Here is a 14,176-nt window from a genome sequence, read left to right on the forward strand (position 1 = left end):
GTGGAGGGAAATTGTTTGGCAACTGGTAATTCCAGTTGTGACCTAACGATGACAATGTAATTCAGAGATGCCCTTCTGCACACCATTGATGTAACACATCGTTATTTCGATCACTGTCACCTTTCTGTCAGCTTGAACTAGTCTGGCCATTCTCCTTTGACCCTTCTGTTGTGTATTTAATATTTCAGAAATATTTGAGTAATATTGTAAATATATTCTTTGATTAAGTGTTCTGGATCATTTAAACAAAACAAAATGTACATGAGTTATCCCTGACTCTGTCTCCGTGGTTTTGCTTTTAATTAGCTTTATGTTTCAGAGTTACAAAACATAAAACTTTCTCATTACAAGGTGTTTTCACTCACAGAACTGGATGCTGTAGAGTCTTGTGTGTGAAAATCCAGGAGATCAGCAGTTTCTGAGATACTCAAACCACCCCGTCTGGCACCAACAATCATTCTACGGTCAAAGTCACTTACATCACATTTCTACCCCATCCTGACATTTGGTCTGAACAACAGTTGAACCCTTTGACCATGTCTGCATGCTTTTGTGCATTGAGTCGCTGCCACATGATTGGTCGATTGGACATTTGCTTTAATGAGCAGGTGTACATGTGTACCTTATAAAGTGGGCACTGAGTGTACATTCATTGACACCATTAATTGGACTGTATCATCAACATAAACCTCAACCAAACTCAGTCACCTGAGGGGATTTAAAACTCACCCAAACAGTTGTTTCGTGATGGATCAAATCGATGACCTGGTTGACACTTGTGATCTTGGGACAGAATGTCTTGGAACATACTACAGCACAAGATAACTAGAAGAAAGAAAATGAAGCAGTTAGACTTTTGTTCCATCATTTTTACTTCTTCTCTCCTGGAACACAACAACCCAATACTGAACGTAGCCAGGGCTGATGACAACTGTGAGAGGGAGAGAGAGTTAATAGCCCCACCTCCTGAGATGGGTAAAACCAGTCTTTGGATTGATGGCGTTGAACACAGGAGTGTCAGAGCTTTGTTCTCAGAGACCAAAATCCAGCCACCGGTGTTGACTTCTGACACGGGTGTCCAAAGCTCACATGACTCCACATCACCTGTTGAAGTTATCTACACTGGGTCAGGAGGCTGATGGTTATAGGGTAATAACTTCCTGCATCTGGTGGTGTAAGAAACAAGTTGGCCTTTATTTGCATTTTGGTTGTTTGTTAGTCTTTGTTTATGTAGAGTTTTATATAAATTTTACTGTGTTGCTTTATTTTCTCATAAAAGTCTTCAAAAAATAAATCTCAGGATAATACATGGTAACTTAAATATACTATGATAATAAATTTACTTTTAACTTTGAAGTGATAAATATTAACTAATACCCAAACAAGGTGTTATGAGAGTATTTGTGAGTTCATGGACATTTCAGAAATCTGATGACAGGACTGATGGCAGCTGTTTGGAAAACATTGAGTGTGGGTCTTCAGGCTCTGTACTGCTTTGTTGATGGGACTATTGAGAAGAGAGCAAGGCCTGGTTGGTGAGATACAGGAGCCTTAGATCCCACAACACCAGGTTCAGGAACAGTTATTACCCAGCAACCATCAGGCTCCTAAACTACCAGGGATAACTTCACTCTCCTCAATGATGAACTGATTCCACAACCTATAGACTCACTTTCAGGAACTCTACATTTCATGCTCTCTGTATTATATATTTACTTTTTCTATTATTTGCATGATTTGAACTGTTTTGCAGATTGGTTGTTTGTCATTCTTTATTATTTATAGTGTTTCATAAATTCTATTGTATTTAGTTATCCAGTAAATGCCTGCAAGAAAATTAATTCCAAGGTAGTATATGGTGACATATACTTACTTTGATAATAAATTTACTTTGAGCTTAAGATTTCCAGTTTAAGTGTAATTTTCTCTCAACTGTCAACAAAGGAACGAATTATTTTCTGTCACATCCCTCCAAAAGATGACCTCCAGCGATTGGAGTGTTACACCATTGGACTTCCCAGTAAGCTGCACTGCATCAACATGAACATCAACATATCCTGGGCTCAATACAACCAATGTGCAAATGAAAGCAAACTTCAGTCATGAACAAAGCACATCAGTAGCTATACTTTGTTAGGAGTTTGAGGACATCTGGTATGTCAACAAAGATTTGCAAATTTCTATGGAGGGGAGTAGTCCGACTGGTTGCATCACCGCCTGGTATGGAGGCTCCAACGTACAGAATCAAAAGAGTCAGCAGAAGACAGCAGACTCAGCCGGTTCCATCACAAGCACCACCCTCCCATCATCGAGGACATTTTCAAAAGACCGTCATCTAAAGGCAACATTCTTCATTAAAGAATCTCACCATTCAGGACATACCCTCTTCTCATTACTACCTTTCAACAACTGCAGTACTACGCTGTAGATGTTCTGCGATTCATTGGTGGCCAGCATACTATTCTACGCTGTACTCTGCTGGGGCAGCAGGGTGAGAACAGCTGATGCCAAGATCAATAAGCTCATCAGGAAGGCTGGTTCTGTTCTGGGGGTGGGACTGGATTCCCTGGTGGTTGTGTATGGAGGAGGATGCTGTAGAAGCTACGGAGCCTTATGGACACTCTGGACAAACAGAGGAGCACCTTTAGTAACGGACTGATTCCACTGAGGTGCACCACGGAACACCACAGGAGATCCTTTCTCCCTGTGACTATAAGACTCTACAACTCCTCCTCCTTAAATATGTAAGCACATGGTTTCTTTACACACCTGTATTTTGCACAATGACTTTTAAATGCACATTTGTATTATTTTTCATACCTCAATACTTACATTTTGTATTTTAAAGTATATATTTCTGACTGAACAACCTTGCAACAATGGTTTCCTTCAGGATAAATTAAGTTTGATCTTATCTTATTGGGAAGAGGTACAGAATCATAAAGACACACACTGTACATTTTAGGAACAGCTTCTTTCCCACTATCTTCAGACTTCTGAAAAGTCCAAAATCCCATGAACACTACCTCATTGTTCCTTCTTTTTGTACCATGCATTTATTTTATAATTTTTAGTAATGTTATGTCTGCTCTGTACTACAGACATAAAACACAAATTTCATGTCATATAAGACAGTGATAATAAACCTGGTTCTGATTCTTCTGTGCCAACTTCTCAAGGATTCAATGCCTCAATTTTGCAAATATTTATCTATTTCCGCCTTAAATATTCCTAATGATCCAGCCAACACCAACCTCGTGAATTCAGAGATCCAGGGATTCTCTATCCTCAGGGAAGAAATTTCTGTGCATCACAACATGGTGCCACAGGAGGTAAACTTGGTTTCCCTGGAATTTTACTCCCCTGGGAGAAAAACAGACAAAAGGAAATAGTTGCAAGATAACGAGGTGGTCACTTCTCTTGCAACTAAAGCACGAGAAAATCTGCAGATGCTGAAAATCCAAGCAACAACCACAAAATGCTGGAGGAACTCAGCAGGCTAGGCGGCATCTACAGAAAAGATTAAATAGTCAACGTTTTGGGCCAAGGCTCTTGAACAGGACTGGGAAGGAAGGGGAGAAGTCAGAGCAAGAAGATGGGAGGAGGGGAGGAAGAGGTACAAGGTGGCAGGTGATAGATCAGTCTAAGAGATGGGTAGGGGGTGAAGTAAAGAGCTGGGAAATTGATTGGTGAAAGAGAAAAAGGACTGTAGAAGGAGGAAACTGATAGGAAAGGACAGAAGACCATGGAAGGAAGGGGGAGGAACACCAGTGGGAGGTGATGGGCAGGAAAGGAGATTAGGTAAGAGAAGAAAACAGAAATGGGGAATGGTGAAGAGGGGCAATTACTGTAAGCTAGATAAATCGATATTCATGCCATCAGGTTAGAGGCTATCCAAAAGGAAAATAAGATGACAAAGGGGTGCTGGAAATGGACCGAGTGAATTTACGGGCAGGGTGGAAGTTGGAGGCAAGTTTGAAAAAATCGACGAGCTCAGCAAGGGTTCAGGAAGCAGCCTCAGTGGAGTGGTTGATATAGCATTGGAAGAGTTGGGGAGCAATACCGTTTAGGCAAGTCCATTCACGTAACCAACGAAAAGGCAGGCATAGCTGGTTTGAAGGAACTGGGATTAGCTGTAAGATGGAGGAGAGTGGTGATGGAGGGGAGTTGGTTGGGTCTGTTATCCAGAAAGAAGCAGAGAGCTTTAGGGCCATCCTAATGAGTGATGGATGATTACAGGAACTGGACACTCACAGTGAAAATGAGACCATCGGGGCCAAGGAATGTAAAGTCATTGAAATAATCAAGAGTGTATGAGGTGTCATAGACTTAGGATGAAAGGGACTGAACTAGGGGGATAAAAGAAAGTTGAGGTGTGCAGACACAAGTTCAGTGGGACAGGAACAGGCAGAAACAATGGGTCTACCTGGACAGTCAGGTTTCTGGACTTTGGGAAGGAGGTAGAAATGGGAGGTGTGGGGTAAGGGAACTCTCAGGCTGGTGGTAGTGGGTCGGAGATCCTCAGAGTCAATGAGGTCGGTGATGGTGCATGAGACAATGGCCTGGTGCTCCTTAATGGAGTCCTGCTCAAGGGGCAAGTAAAAGGTGTCTGAGAGTTGCTGCCTGGCCTCAGCAAGGTAGAGGTCAGACCGTCAGCACCACACTTATCTGCAGGTTTGGTGGTGACAGCGCGGACAGAGTGGAAAGCTACACGTTCAAAGGGACTGAGGTTAGATTGTAAAGATGAGTGTTACGCTTCATATGGTTGATCGGCAGTTAGTGATAAAAAGACCCAGAGCAGAGTGTCCAGGAAGAGAAGGCGGGTTGAAGACAGGAGAAGGGGCCATCGGTGCAGGCTGGAGAGTTCTTGCCTGCAGGGACAGAGATAGAGGCAATGGAAGAAGAGCTTGGCATTATTGAGGGCATGGCAGGTGCTGGGGGACAAAGGTGAGACTCTTACTGAGGGCAGGACGTTCACACGTTCAGAAGGAGTGAGGTTGGAATTGTAGAGAGGAGTGCTAAAGTTGATACGGTTGATGTGTCATCAAAAGTTAGCGATAAAAGAGCCAGAGAGGGCAGAAGACCAGACCAGGGTGTCCAGCAAGAGGAGAAAGGGTCATCGGTGGAGGCTGTAGAGAAGTAGGAATGGAGATGGAAGCAACAGAAGAGCTCAGCATCATTGCAGGCATGGGGGACAAAGGTGAGACTCTCACTGAGGACAGGACGTTCCACCTCAGAGAGGGGAAGGTCAGAAAGAATTAAGAAGACTCAGCATGGATGAGAGCTAGGATCAGAGAAGGGAAGAGGTTTGGTCGTACCTGAGGAGGGATGAAGGTTGGGTTGTTCAATTATCAACTCACGGTCCCAACTCATTATCTGTAAGTTACCACTAAATGTCTCTAGCAGGAAGGGGAAAGCATTGATATGAGAGTGGGACAAAAACAGAGGCTCCATGGATCCAGGAGCTGTGGTGGGGCTTGAGAGACCCATTCCCATGGAAACTATTCCTGTGGCAATGCCTGCTTTCTTGCTGCTGCAGACATTTAGTGGTGAATTACAGGCAGTGAGTTGGGACAGTGAGGTGATAAAGCATTGATCAATACGAAATGTAAATGTAAACTGATTTGCCAGTAACTTTAGTAAAGCTGTACACCAGCTCCTTTCTAATGTGCTCGCAAGTACTGCGGAGGAATCCCATCAGTCCCAATATCCCACAGAGTAATTCCAAGGCCACGTTGTCTGCTTCGTACTTTCTCATGCTCCAATGTCTAACAAGAGGTGGAGATCAGTGAGGGTACATGGACACAATTTACTCGAATGTTTGTTGTATTCAGAGTATGAAAGAAAAGGTTTGTTATCTGTGTGCCGATGAATAATGTTTGCTGACATAGCGACACAGTTTCACAAGGGTGGGGAAGATATCTAGATTCAGCAGCTCTAGAGTGTTTTGCATTGGGTTGAAGGTGGCAATTCAGCCTATTGAGTCTCTGCTGGTTCACAGAGCAATCCCAACTATTGCCCAATCACCCATACTCTGTCCGACCACACAAGTTACAAAGGCCAATTAATCTCCAACTTGCACAACTTTGGGATGTGGGAGGAAACAAACTCATCATCAGGAAAACTGCAGACACCAATTCTTATATTCTTGGCTTAACTCTTTCAAGATTAAACAAAAGAGATGCTGGAAATATTGAGCAACAGTTCTGATGGAGAGTCTTGGCTCGAAACATCGACTGTTTACTTTCCTACAAATATGCTGTCTGGGTTTCTGAGTTACTCGTTACAGTTTCAAATCTTTTTATGCCAAGATAAATCAACCGAGGAATTGCTGGACATTGATAAAGAACTGTATAGCACAATACAGGCCCTTCGGCCCAAGATGTTGTGCCGACATTTTAACTTATTCTAAGAACTATCTAACTCCTCCCTTCCACATAACCATCCACTTTCTTTTCATCCATGTGTGTATCCGAGTGTCTCTTTGTGTGTCTTCCAGTTTAAGATGACGTTGGTGAACTTCAGTGACTTCTGTCTGGTGGTTAACGAAACAAGGATAGCAACTAAGTATTTCATTAAGCATACTTCTTCTGGAAAACAATCATCCCAAGTAATTGTCTATAACTTCCCTTTGGACTTGGAGGCAATTCGATGTGGCAGAACTGAGGCAAGGCGGCGGAATTATCGCCGAGAGCATGGAAGAGTATGAAAGGTCGGGCACAGGCCAAATCGAAGCCAAGGGGTCCAGGCACCAGACAGTATCGACACAACTGAACACAATGTGCAGACGGAGGTTTACAGGCTGAATCAAGAAGGCAAAGTCGGCGTATCCGTATGACAGAACCCGTTACTTAGATGGAGACTTCAGCACCGGGACAGATTGAAAAGCTCAGGCCTGGAGCGAGGTATGAGCTGGTTCTGATTGCTACTCTACAGCGTTTACTCAGCTCTGCGCTGGACTCTGGGACCATCTTTCAGTTCAGAAAAGCTATTTGTTTGTGGTCACTGTCTGTATGATGTTTGTTTTTCATCGCACGTTGGGTGTTCAATGGTCTTTTTATGGGTTAAACATAGAAACATAGAAAACATACAGCACAATACAGGCCCTTCAGCCCACAATGCTGTGCTGAACATGTACTTACATTAGAAATTACCTGGGGTTACCCATAGCTATTTTTCTAAGCTCCATGTACCTATCCAGGAATCTCTTTAAAGACCCTACTTTTTCCGCCTCCACCACTGTTGCCGGCAGCCCATTCCACACACTCACCATTCTCTGTGTAAAAAACATACCCCTGACATCTCCTCTGTACCTACTTCCAAGCACCTTAAAGCTGTGCCCTCTCATGCTAGCCATTTCAGCTCTGGGAAAAAGCCTCTGACTATCCACATGATCAAAGTCCCTCATCATCTTATACACCTCTACCAGGTCACCTCTCATCTTCCGTCGCTCCAAGCAAAAAAGGCCGAGTTCACTCAACTTATTCTCATAAGGCATGTTCCCCAATCCAAGCAATATCCTTGTAAATCTCCTCTGCACCATTTCTATAGCTTCCACATCCTTCCTGTAGTGAGGTGACCAGAACTGAGCACAGTACTCCAAGTGGGAACTGACCATGGTCCTATATAGCTGGACCATTACTTCACGGCTCTTGAACTCAATCCCACGGTTGAAGGCCAATACCCTGCATGCCTTCTTAACCACAGAGTCAACCTGCTCAACAGCTTTGAGTATCCTATGGACTCAGACCCTCCGATCCTTAACACTACAAAGAGTCTTACCATTAATACTATATTCTGCCATCATATTTAACCTACCAAAATGAACTGCCTCACAGTTATCTGGGTTGAACTCCATCTCCCACTTCTCAGCCCAGTTTTGCATCTATCAATGTCCTGCTGTAACCTCTGACAGCCCTCCACGCTATCCAAAACATCCCCAACCTTTGTGTCATCAGAAAATTTACTAACCCATACCTCCACTTCCTCATCCCAGAAGGGGTCCCAGAACAGCTCCCTCAGGCATACCACTGGTCACCGACCTCCACGCAGAATATGACCCGTCTACAACCACTCTTTGCCTTCTGTGAGCAAACCATTTCTGGATCCACAAAGCAAGGTCCCCTTGGAACCCATGCCTCCTTACCTTCTCAATAAGCCTTGCATGGGGTGCCTTGTCAAATGCCTTGCTGAAATCTAAATACACTACATCTACTACTCTACCTTCATCAATGTGTTTAGTCACATCCTCAAAAAATTCAATCAGGCTCGTAAGGCACAACCTGCCTTTCAAAAAGCCACACTGACTATCCCTAATCATATTATGCTTCTCCAAATGTTCATAAATCCTGCCTCTCAGGATCTTTTCCATCAATTTACCAAATACTGAAGTAAGACTCACTGGTCTATAATTTCCTAGGCTATCTCTACTCCCTTTCTTGAACAAAGTAACAACATCTGCAACCCTTCAATCCTCCAGAACCTGCCCTGTCCCTGTTGATGATGCAAAGATCATTGTTAGAGGCTCAGCAATCTCCTCCCTCACCTCCCTCAGTAGCCTGGGGTACATCTCATCCGGTAACAAAGACTTATCCAACTTGATGTTTTCCAAAAGCTCCAGCACATCCTCTTTCTTAATATCTATATGCACAATCATTTCAATCCACTCTAAGTCATCCCTACAATCGCCAAGATCCTTTTCCATAGTGAACACTGAAGCAAAGTATTCATTAAGTACCTTAGTTATCTGCTCTGGTTCCATACACACTTTCCACTGTCACATTTGATTGATCCTATTCTCTCATGTCTTATCCTCTTGCTCTTCACATACTTGTAGAATGCCTTGGGGTTTTCCTTAATCCTGCTCACCAAGGCCTTCTCATGGTCCCTTCTGTCTCTCCTAATTTCATTCTTAAATTCCTTCCTGCAAGCCTTATAATCTTCTAGATTCCTATCATTACCTAATTATTTTAAACCTTTCACAAGCTTTTCTTCTCTCCTTGACTAGATTTTCAACAGCCTTTGTACACCATGGTTCCTATACCCTCCCAACCTTTCCCTGACTCTTTGGAATGTACCTATGCAGAAAGCCACCATATATATATAGTTTATTTTTAGCTTCTTTGTTTAATGGCTGCCTGTCAGGAGATGAATCTCAAGGTAGGCCTGTTAATGGTACACCTCCATGGCATAAAAGTTGGTCAAGTATCCCACGAAATACTTCCAGACCAGTGACTATGTGGGTTAAATACAGAGTAACACTCCCTCTGTACCGTCCCATTAAACATATCCTGAGCAGGGATATTGTGGGTTAAATACATGGTAAATCTCCCTCTGCAATGTACCACAAGCTGTTGGGGTGCTGCAGCAGGAATCTGATCACAGACCCAGTACTGTGCACACAGTGACATTAATAGAGTAACAAATCCTGAGGTGCAAACAAAGTCAGCGTCAAAGTTCAGGCAGAGATCAAAAGATCCAGAGAAATCCAAAAACCAGAATCAGGCAGGGTTGATATTCAGAGGGACAAAGTTCAAATACAAATGAGGGAAAGGCTCAGGAAAGTTCTCTGGCAACAAACAGGTGAAAACACAGGACTGAAATACACTGAACAATAAACAGAGAGGCAGATGACAGGTGGAGCACAATGAAACACAGGTGGCAGCACTACAGGTAATAATGAGAAACAGGTGAGAGACGGAGTACTCGGTGATACAGGGGCCGGAGTAGAGCAGGAGTGGGGACAGGAGCACATGGCAATACAAACCCACAGACTGACAGCTAAGGGGAAACACACAAAAAGACAGAGTTCAACTGGAGGCACTGACATAAGCACATCTGAGGCAGGGACATCATGGGGTAAGTACAGAATGAAGCTCCCTTCGCATTGTCCCATAAATATATCATGGGCAGAGACAACATGAGTTATATACAGAGTGAAGCCACCTCTACCACATCCAATCACACAGATGTGAGGGGGCAGACCAGAGGCTGAGGTCTGGCGTGGAATTCCTGGATAAGAGCACAGATTGAGAGCCTGTCCCAGGACAAAGGTACCAGGGTTTGGAGAGTCCACTAATAGACCTGCAGCTCATAATGTACTAAAATTCATTTGGAAAGTCCCAGATAATTTGAACTGTGACTTCCTCTTCTGACTGGTGGGGAAATGGTCGAGGCTTCATCACCAGATCATATGCTCAATGACAACCCCTCCTACACATAGAAACTTAGAAGATAGGATGAGACCTTTCAACCCTTCAAGCCTGTGCTGTCAGAATGATAATTATAGCTGGCCCTCCATCTCTGACCATTTTCCTATTTCTGACCCCAGTCAAGGATCCAGAGGGAATAGGAGACTAGGCCTGTACCTTTAACAGACTGTTCTCGCCTAGTCGACCCAGCCAGGATGCACACACAGTTTATGGGATGACCTTCCAAACATTGGCTCAGATACTCCCCAACATTGGTGGAACCGACCATTCTCCTCCACCAGCTCTCAGGAAGTCAGTCTCCAGGCCAGGCCAGGATGACCTTGGAGAACTTCAGGGCTTTCTTGAAGCAAACACTTGGGAAAACCAGATGACTGGCAGATATCACTCTCGTGACACAGGGTGGTTGTTGCCATGTTACTGATTCATGTGCCAGCCAAAAGCCATTCAGCCCAAGTCAGAGTAATCCCTTCTGACTTCTACCTGGCTGAGGTCCAGCACCAACTCTCAGACACCTCTTTTTACCTACGCCTCGAAAAGGAACCCACTAAGGAACACCAGGCCACCGTTGCCCACACTACCACCAACCTTTTTGGCTCTGAGGATCTCCCATTCACCGCCACCAACCTCATAGTTCCTGCAGCCCACACCTCCTATTTCTACCTCCTACCCAAGATCCACAAACTCATTTCACACATGTCTGCTTACCCCATCCTCCCACCACCCTCCCAGGGATAGGGTTCCTCATGTCCTCACCTAATATCCCTCCAGCCTCTATGTCCAGCACATAATTCTCCGAAACTTTCGCCACCTCCAATGGGATCCCACCACCAAGCACATCTTCCCACCCCCCACCCCCTCACCACCACTTTCTCTTTTCTGCAGGGATCGCTCCCTATGCAACTCCTTTGTCCACTTGTCCCTCCTGACACTTACCCTTGCAAGCGGAACAAGTGATACAGCTGCCCTTACACCTCCTCCCTCCTGACCATCTAAGGTCTTAAACAGTCCTACCAGGTGAGGCGACGCTTTACCTGCAAGTCTGTTGGGGTCATTTACTGCGTTCAGTGTTCACAGTGTACATCGGTGAGATTGACGTAGATTGGGAGACTGCTTCACTGAGCATCTACAATCTATCTGCCAGAACAAGTGGGATCTCACAGTGGCACCTTTCTAATTTCACTTCCCATTCCCTATCCATTATGTCCATCCATGGCCTCCTCCACTGTTGTGATGAGGCTACATTTAGGTTGGCGGAACAACACCTTATACTCCGTTTGGGCAGCCTCCAACCTGATGGCATGAACATTAATTTCTCAAACTTCCAGTAATGCTCCCAACCCCAACCCACATCCGCACCCCTTTTCCATCACCCATCCCTTTCTTCCCCCCTCATCTCATCTCACCAATCAACTTCCTAGCTCTTTACTTCATCCCTCCCCCGGTGGTTCTCTCTCCCCTAGCCCGCCTTTTAAATCTACTCCTCAGCTTTTTTTCTCCTGTTCTGCTGAAGGGGTTCAGCCCGAAATATCAACTGTACTTTATTCCATAGATGTTCCCTTACCAGCTGGGTACCTCCAGAATTTTAATTCTGGTGCTTGGATTTCTAGCACCTGCAGATTTTCTCTTCATCGTGTCCTATTTCCTTTCTTATTTCCCTGTTTCCTGGCAATATTCTCCCTCAGATGACCATCAATTCCCCTTTGGTTATTTTGCTTTTTACCTACTCGACGAGGTAGTTTCCAGTGAAAATTAACCCTGTATATCCTTGGGATGTGAGAGGCAACTGGAACACCCAGAGGAACCTCGTGTTCACAGGAAGAACATGCAAAGTCCACAGGCAGTACCTGAGATCAAGACTAAACCTTGGTCCGCTGACTCTCACTTCCTCAGAAGCTCAAGACTAATCTCCTCCCTCAGCACAGATAGCAGCATCTTTGCTCAGAGAACTATCAACCCCTGGGCCATGTGCTGGTCCTTTTAGGGTGATGTCTATTTTGTCTGAGATCTGGTCCAACATCCTCAGAGAGTTGGTCCACTGATTTCCACTCCCTCTTCAACCAGGAGAAGATGTTCAAAGGGGTGGGCAAAGAATACCTTTACTGGACTCTGGACTCATTCAATTGACCCAGGACTTACATCTGAACACAGCCACAGAACAGGCCCCTCAGTATTCTGCTGAACTAATTAAACTAGTAAGGAAATTAAACTAATCACTGCTGACAACGCAATGTCCATGCGCAGATTAACTGCCACCTGACATCACCCTCTCCATATCCGCAAATGATCAACAGTTTGTTGTCTTTTGCACATTGCTCATTTGTCTAACTTGTTCTGTGCGTTTTTCATTGATTTTATTGTACTTCTTTGTTCTACTGTGAATGCTCGCAAGTTAATGAATCTCAGGGCAGTATTTGGTGACATACACATACTTGGATAAGCAATTTACTTTCAACTTTGAACACAAACTTGACAAACAACCAATGTGGAAAAGAAGACAAAATGCCAGCTATTCTCCGCTGTTCTGTGACTCACGTGTACCTAAAAAGGACACAAAGGTCTCTGTCAAGAGCCCACTGATCATAAGCTTATAAAACTTTACTTTTATAGCAGGAAAACAGGCCCTTCAGCCCAACTGGTCCATGCTGAGTGCAGCATCCTCCCTGCTAGTTCCAGTAGCCTACATCTGGCCCCGAACCCTCTGAGCCTTTCCACCCTCCCCCCATGTACCTATCAAAATCCCTCTTAACGGTTGAAATTGGGCCCACCTTGACTACTTTCTCTTACAGCCCACTCCAGGTGCTCACTACCCTCCATGAAAAGAAGTTACCTTTACAGACAGAGTAATGACAATTTCCCACCCCCACCAATGGGGGATGGCTCCCATCTTCAGCCATCCTCCTCTTCCTGAACACCTTGCTCTGGTCTACAAAGTTTGAAGAAATTTATTATCAAAGCACGTATATGTCACCATATTGATATTCATTTTCTTGTGGGCATTCACAGCAGATACAAAGAAACGCAACAGCATCAATGAAATGCTACACACAAAGACGGACAAACAACCGACGTGCAAAAGATAATAAGCTGTGCAAATAGAAAACAAAATAAATCATAATAAATACATAAATAATATTGAGAACAGGCATACATTGCTTTGGAGCTTTGTATCTCCAACTGACAACAGGTCCTTAACTGTCTTAACTTCAGCACACCTCTCTCTTATTTGAACCTCATGACCTTTGAAGCCTCCGCACTCTCTGTTCCAATCCCAATCTGCCCATCAACCCTGCTGAGAAAAACGGTTCTGTTGTAGTCTTGAAAATGAAAAGGAATGGACAAGCAACAGGAATATGATGCAGAAAGTAAAGGGAGAGGGGAAGAAGAGGGGAGGGGAAGACAAAGGGCAATAGGAGGGAGGAGGAAGAAGGGAGGTAGAAGAGTGGAGAGGGGAGGGAAAAGAGTGGGCCAGAGACAGAAAGAGAAATATTCCAGAATGAACACTTACCCAGAAGAGGCAGGCAGCTGCTCGTGTTGCTGAGACCCATTCTCTGCACAACTCGCCCTTTCTAGTGTCAGCTGTCACTGTGAGCTCTGGGTTTTATACTCCGTATAATCTTACCATCACACTGACTCAATATTGGAGAAGGAAATGAAACTCCCTTCCTGAACACATCAAAAGGCAAGAGTCCTGATGAAATTCTCAGCCCAAAACATCAACTCCTTACTCCCCTCCATAGACACTGCCTGACCTGCTGAGTCCCTCCAGCATTTTGTGTGTGTTAGACTGGATTTTCAGTATCTGCAAAATCTCTTGTGTAAAGTGCGGCATTGTGGCACTATGTCCCAACCATCAACTCAATAGTGGGTCGTGCACAAAGTCGTTGAGAGCAAGGTTGTTGCTGAGACACCACTGAAGTCGTGTTAAATCTCACTCCTGTATGCCTATTCACCACCATCTGAAATTC

General features: G+C 44.4%; 1 protein-coding gene across 1 annotated transcript in view; it reads right to left on the bottom strand.

The window, feature by feature from the left end:
* Nucleotides 1–13,766, bottom strand: part of LOC132406388 (adhesion G protein-coupled receptor E2-like) — a 66,246-nt gene extending 52,480 nt beyond the window's left edge. Inside the window, exons 1-2 of the mRNA XM_059991994.1 lie at nucleotides 13,717–13,766; nucleotides 730–825 (exon numbers count right to left, since the gene is read on the bottom strand). Coding sequence (XP_059847977.1) covers nucleotides 730–825; nucleotides 13,717–13,756 — 136 coding nt within the window. The 5' untranslated portion in view covers nucleotides 13,757–13,766. The remainder of the gene's footprint in view (nucleotides 1–729; nucleotides 826–13,716) is intronic.
* Between the last annotated feature and the right edge of the window lie 410 nt (nucleotides 13,767–14,176).

Source organism: Hypanus sabinus, chromosome 16 (assembly GCF_030144855.1).
Source record: "Hypanus sabinus isolate sHypSab1 chromosome 16, sHypSab1.hap1, whole genome shotgun sequence".
Classification (NCBI taxonomy): Eukaryota; Metazoa; Chordata; class Chondrichthyes; order Myliobatiformes; family Dasyatidae; genus Hypanus; species Hypanus sabinus.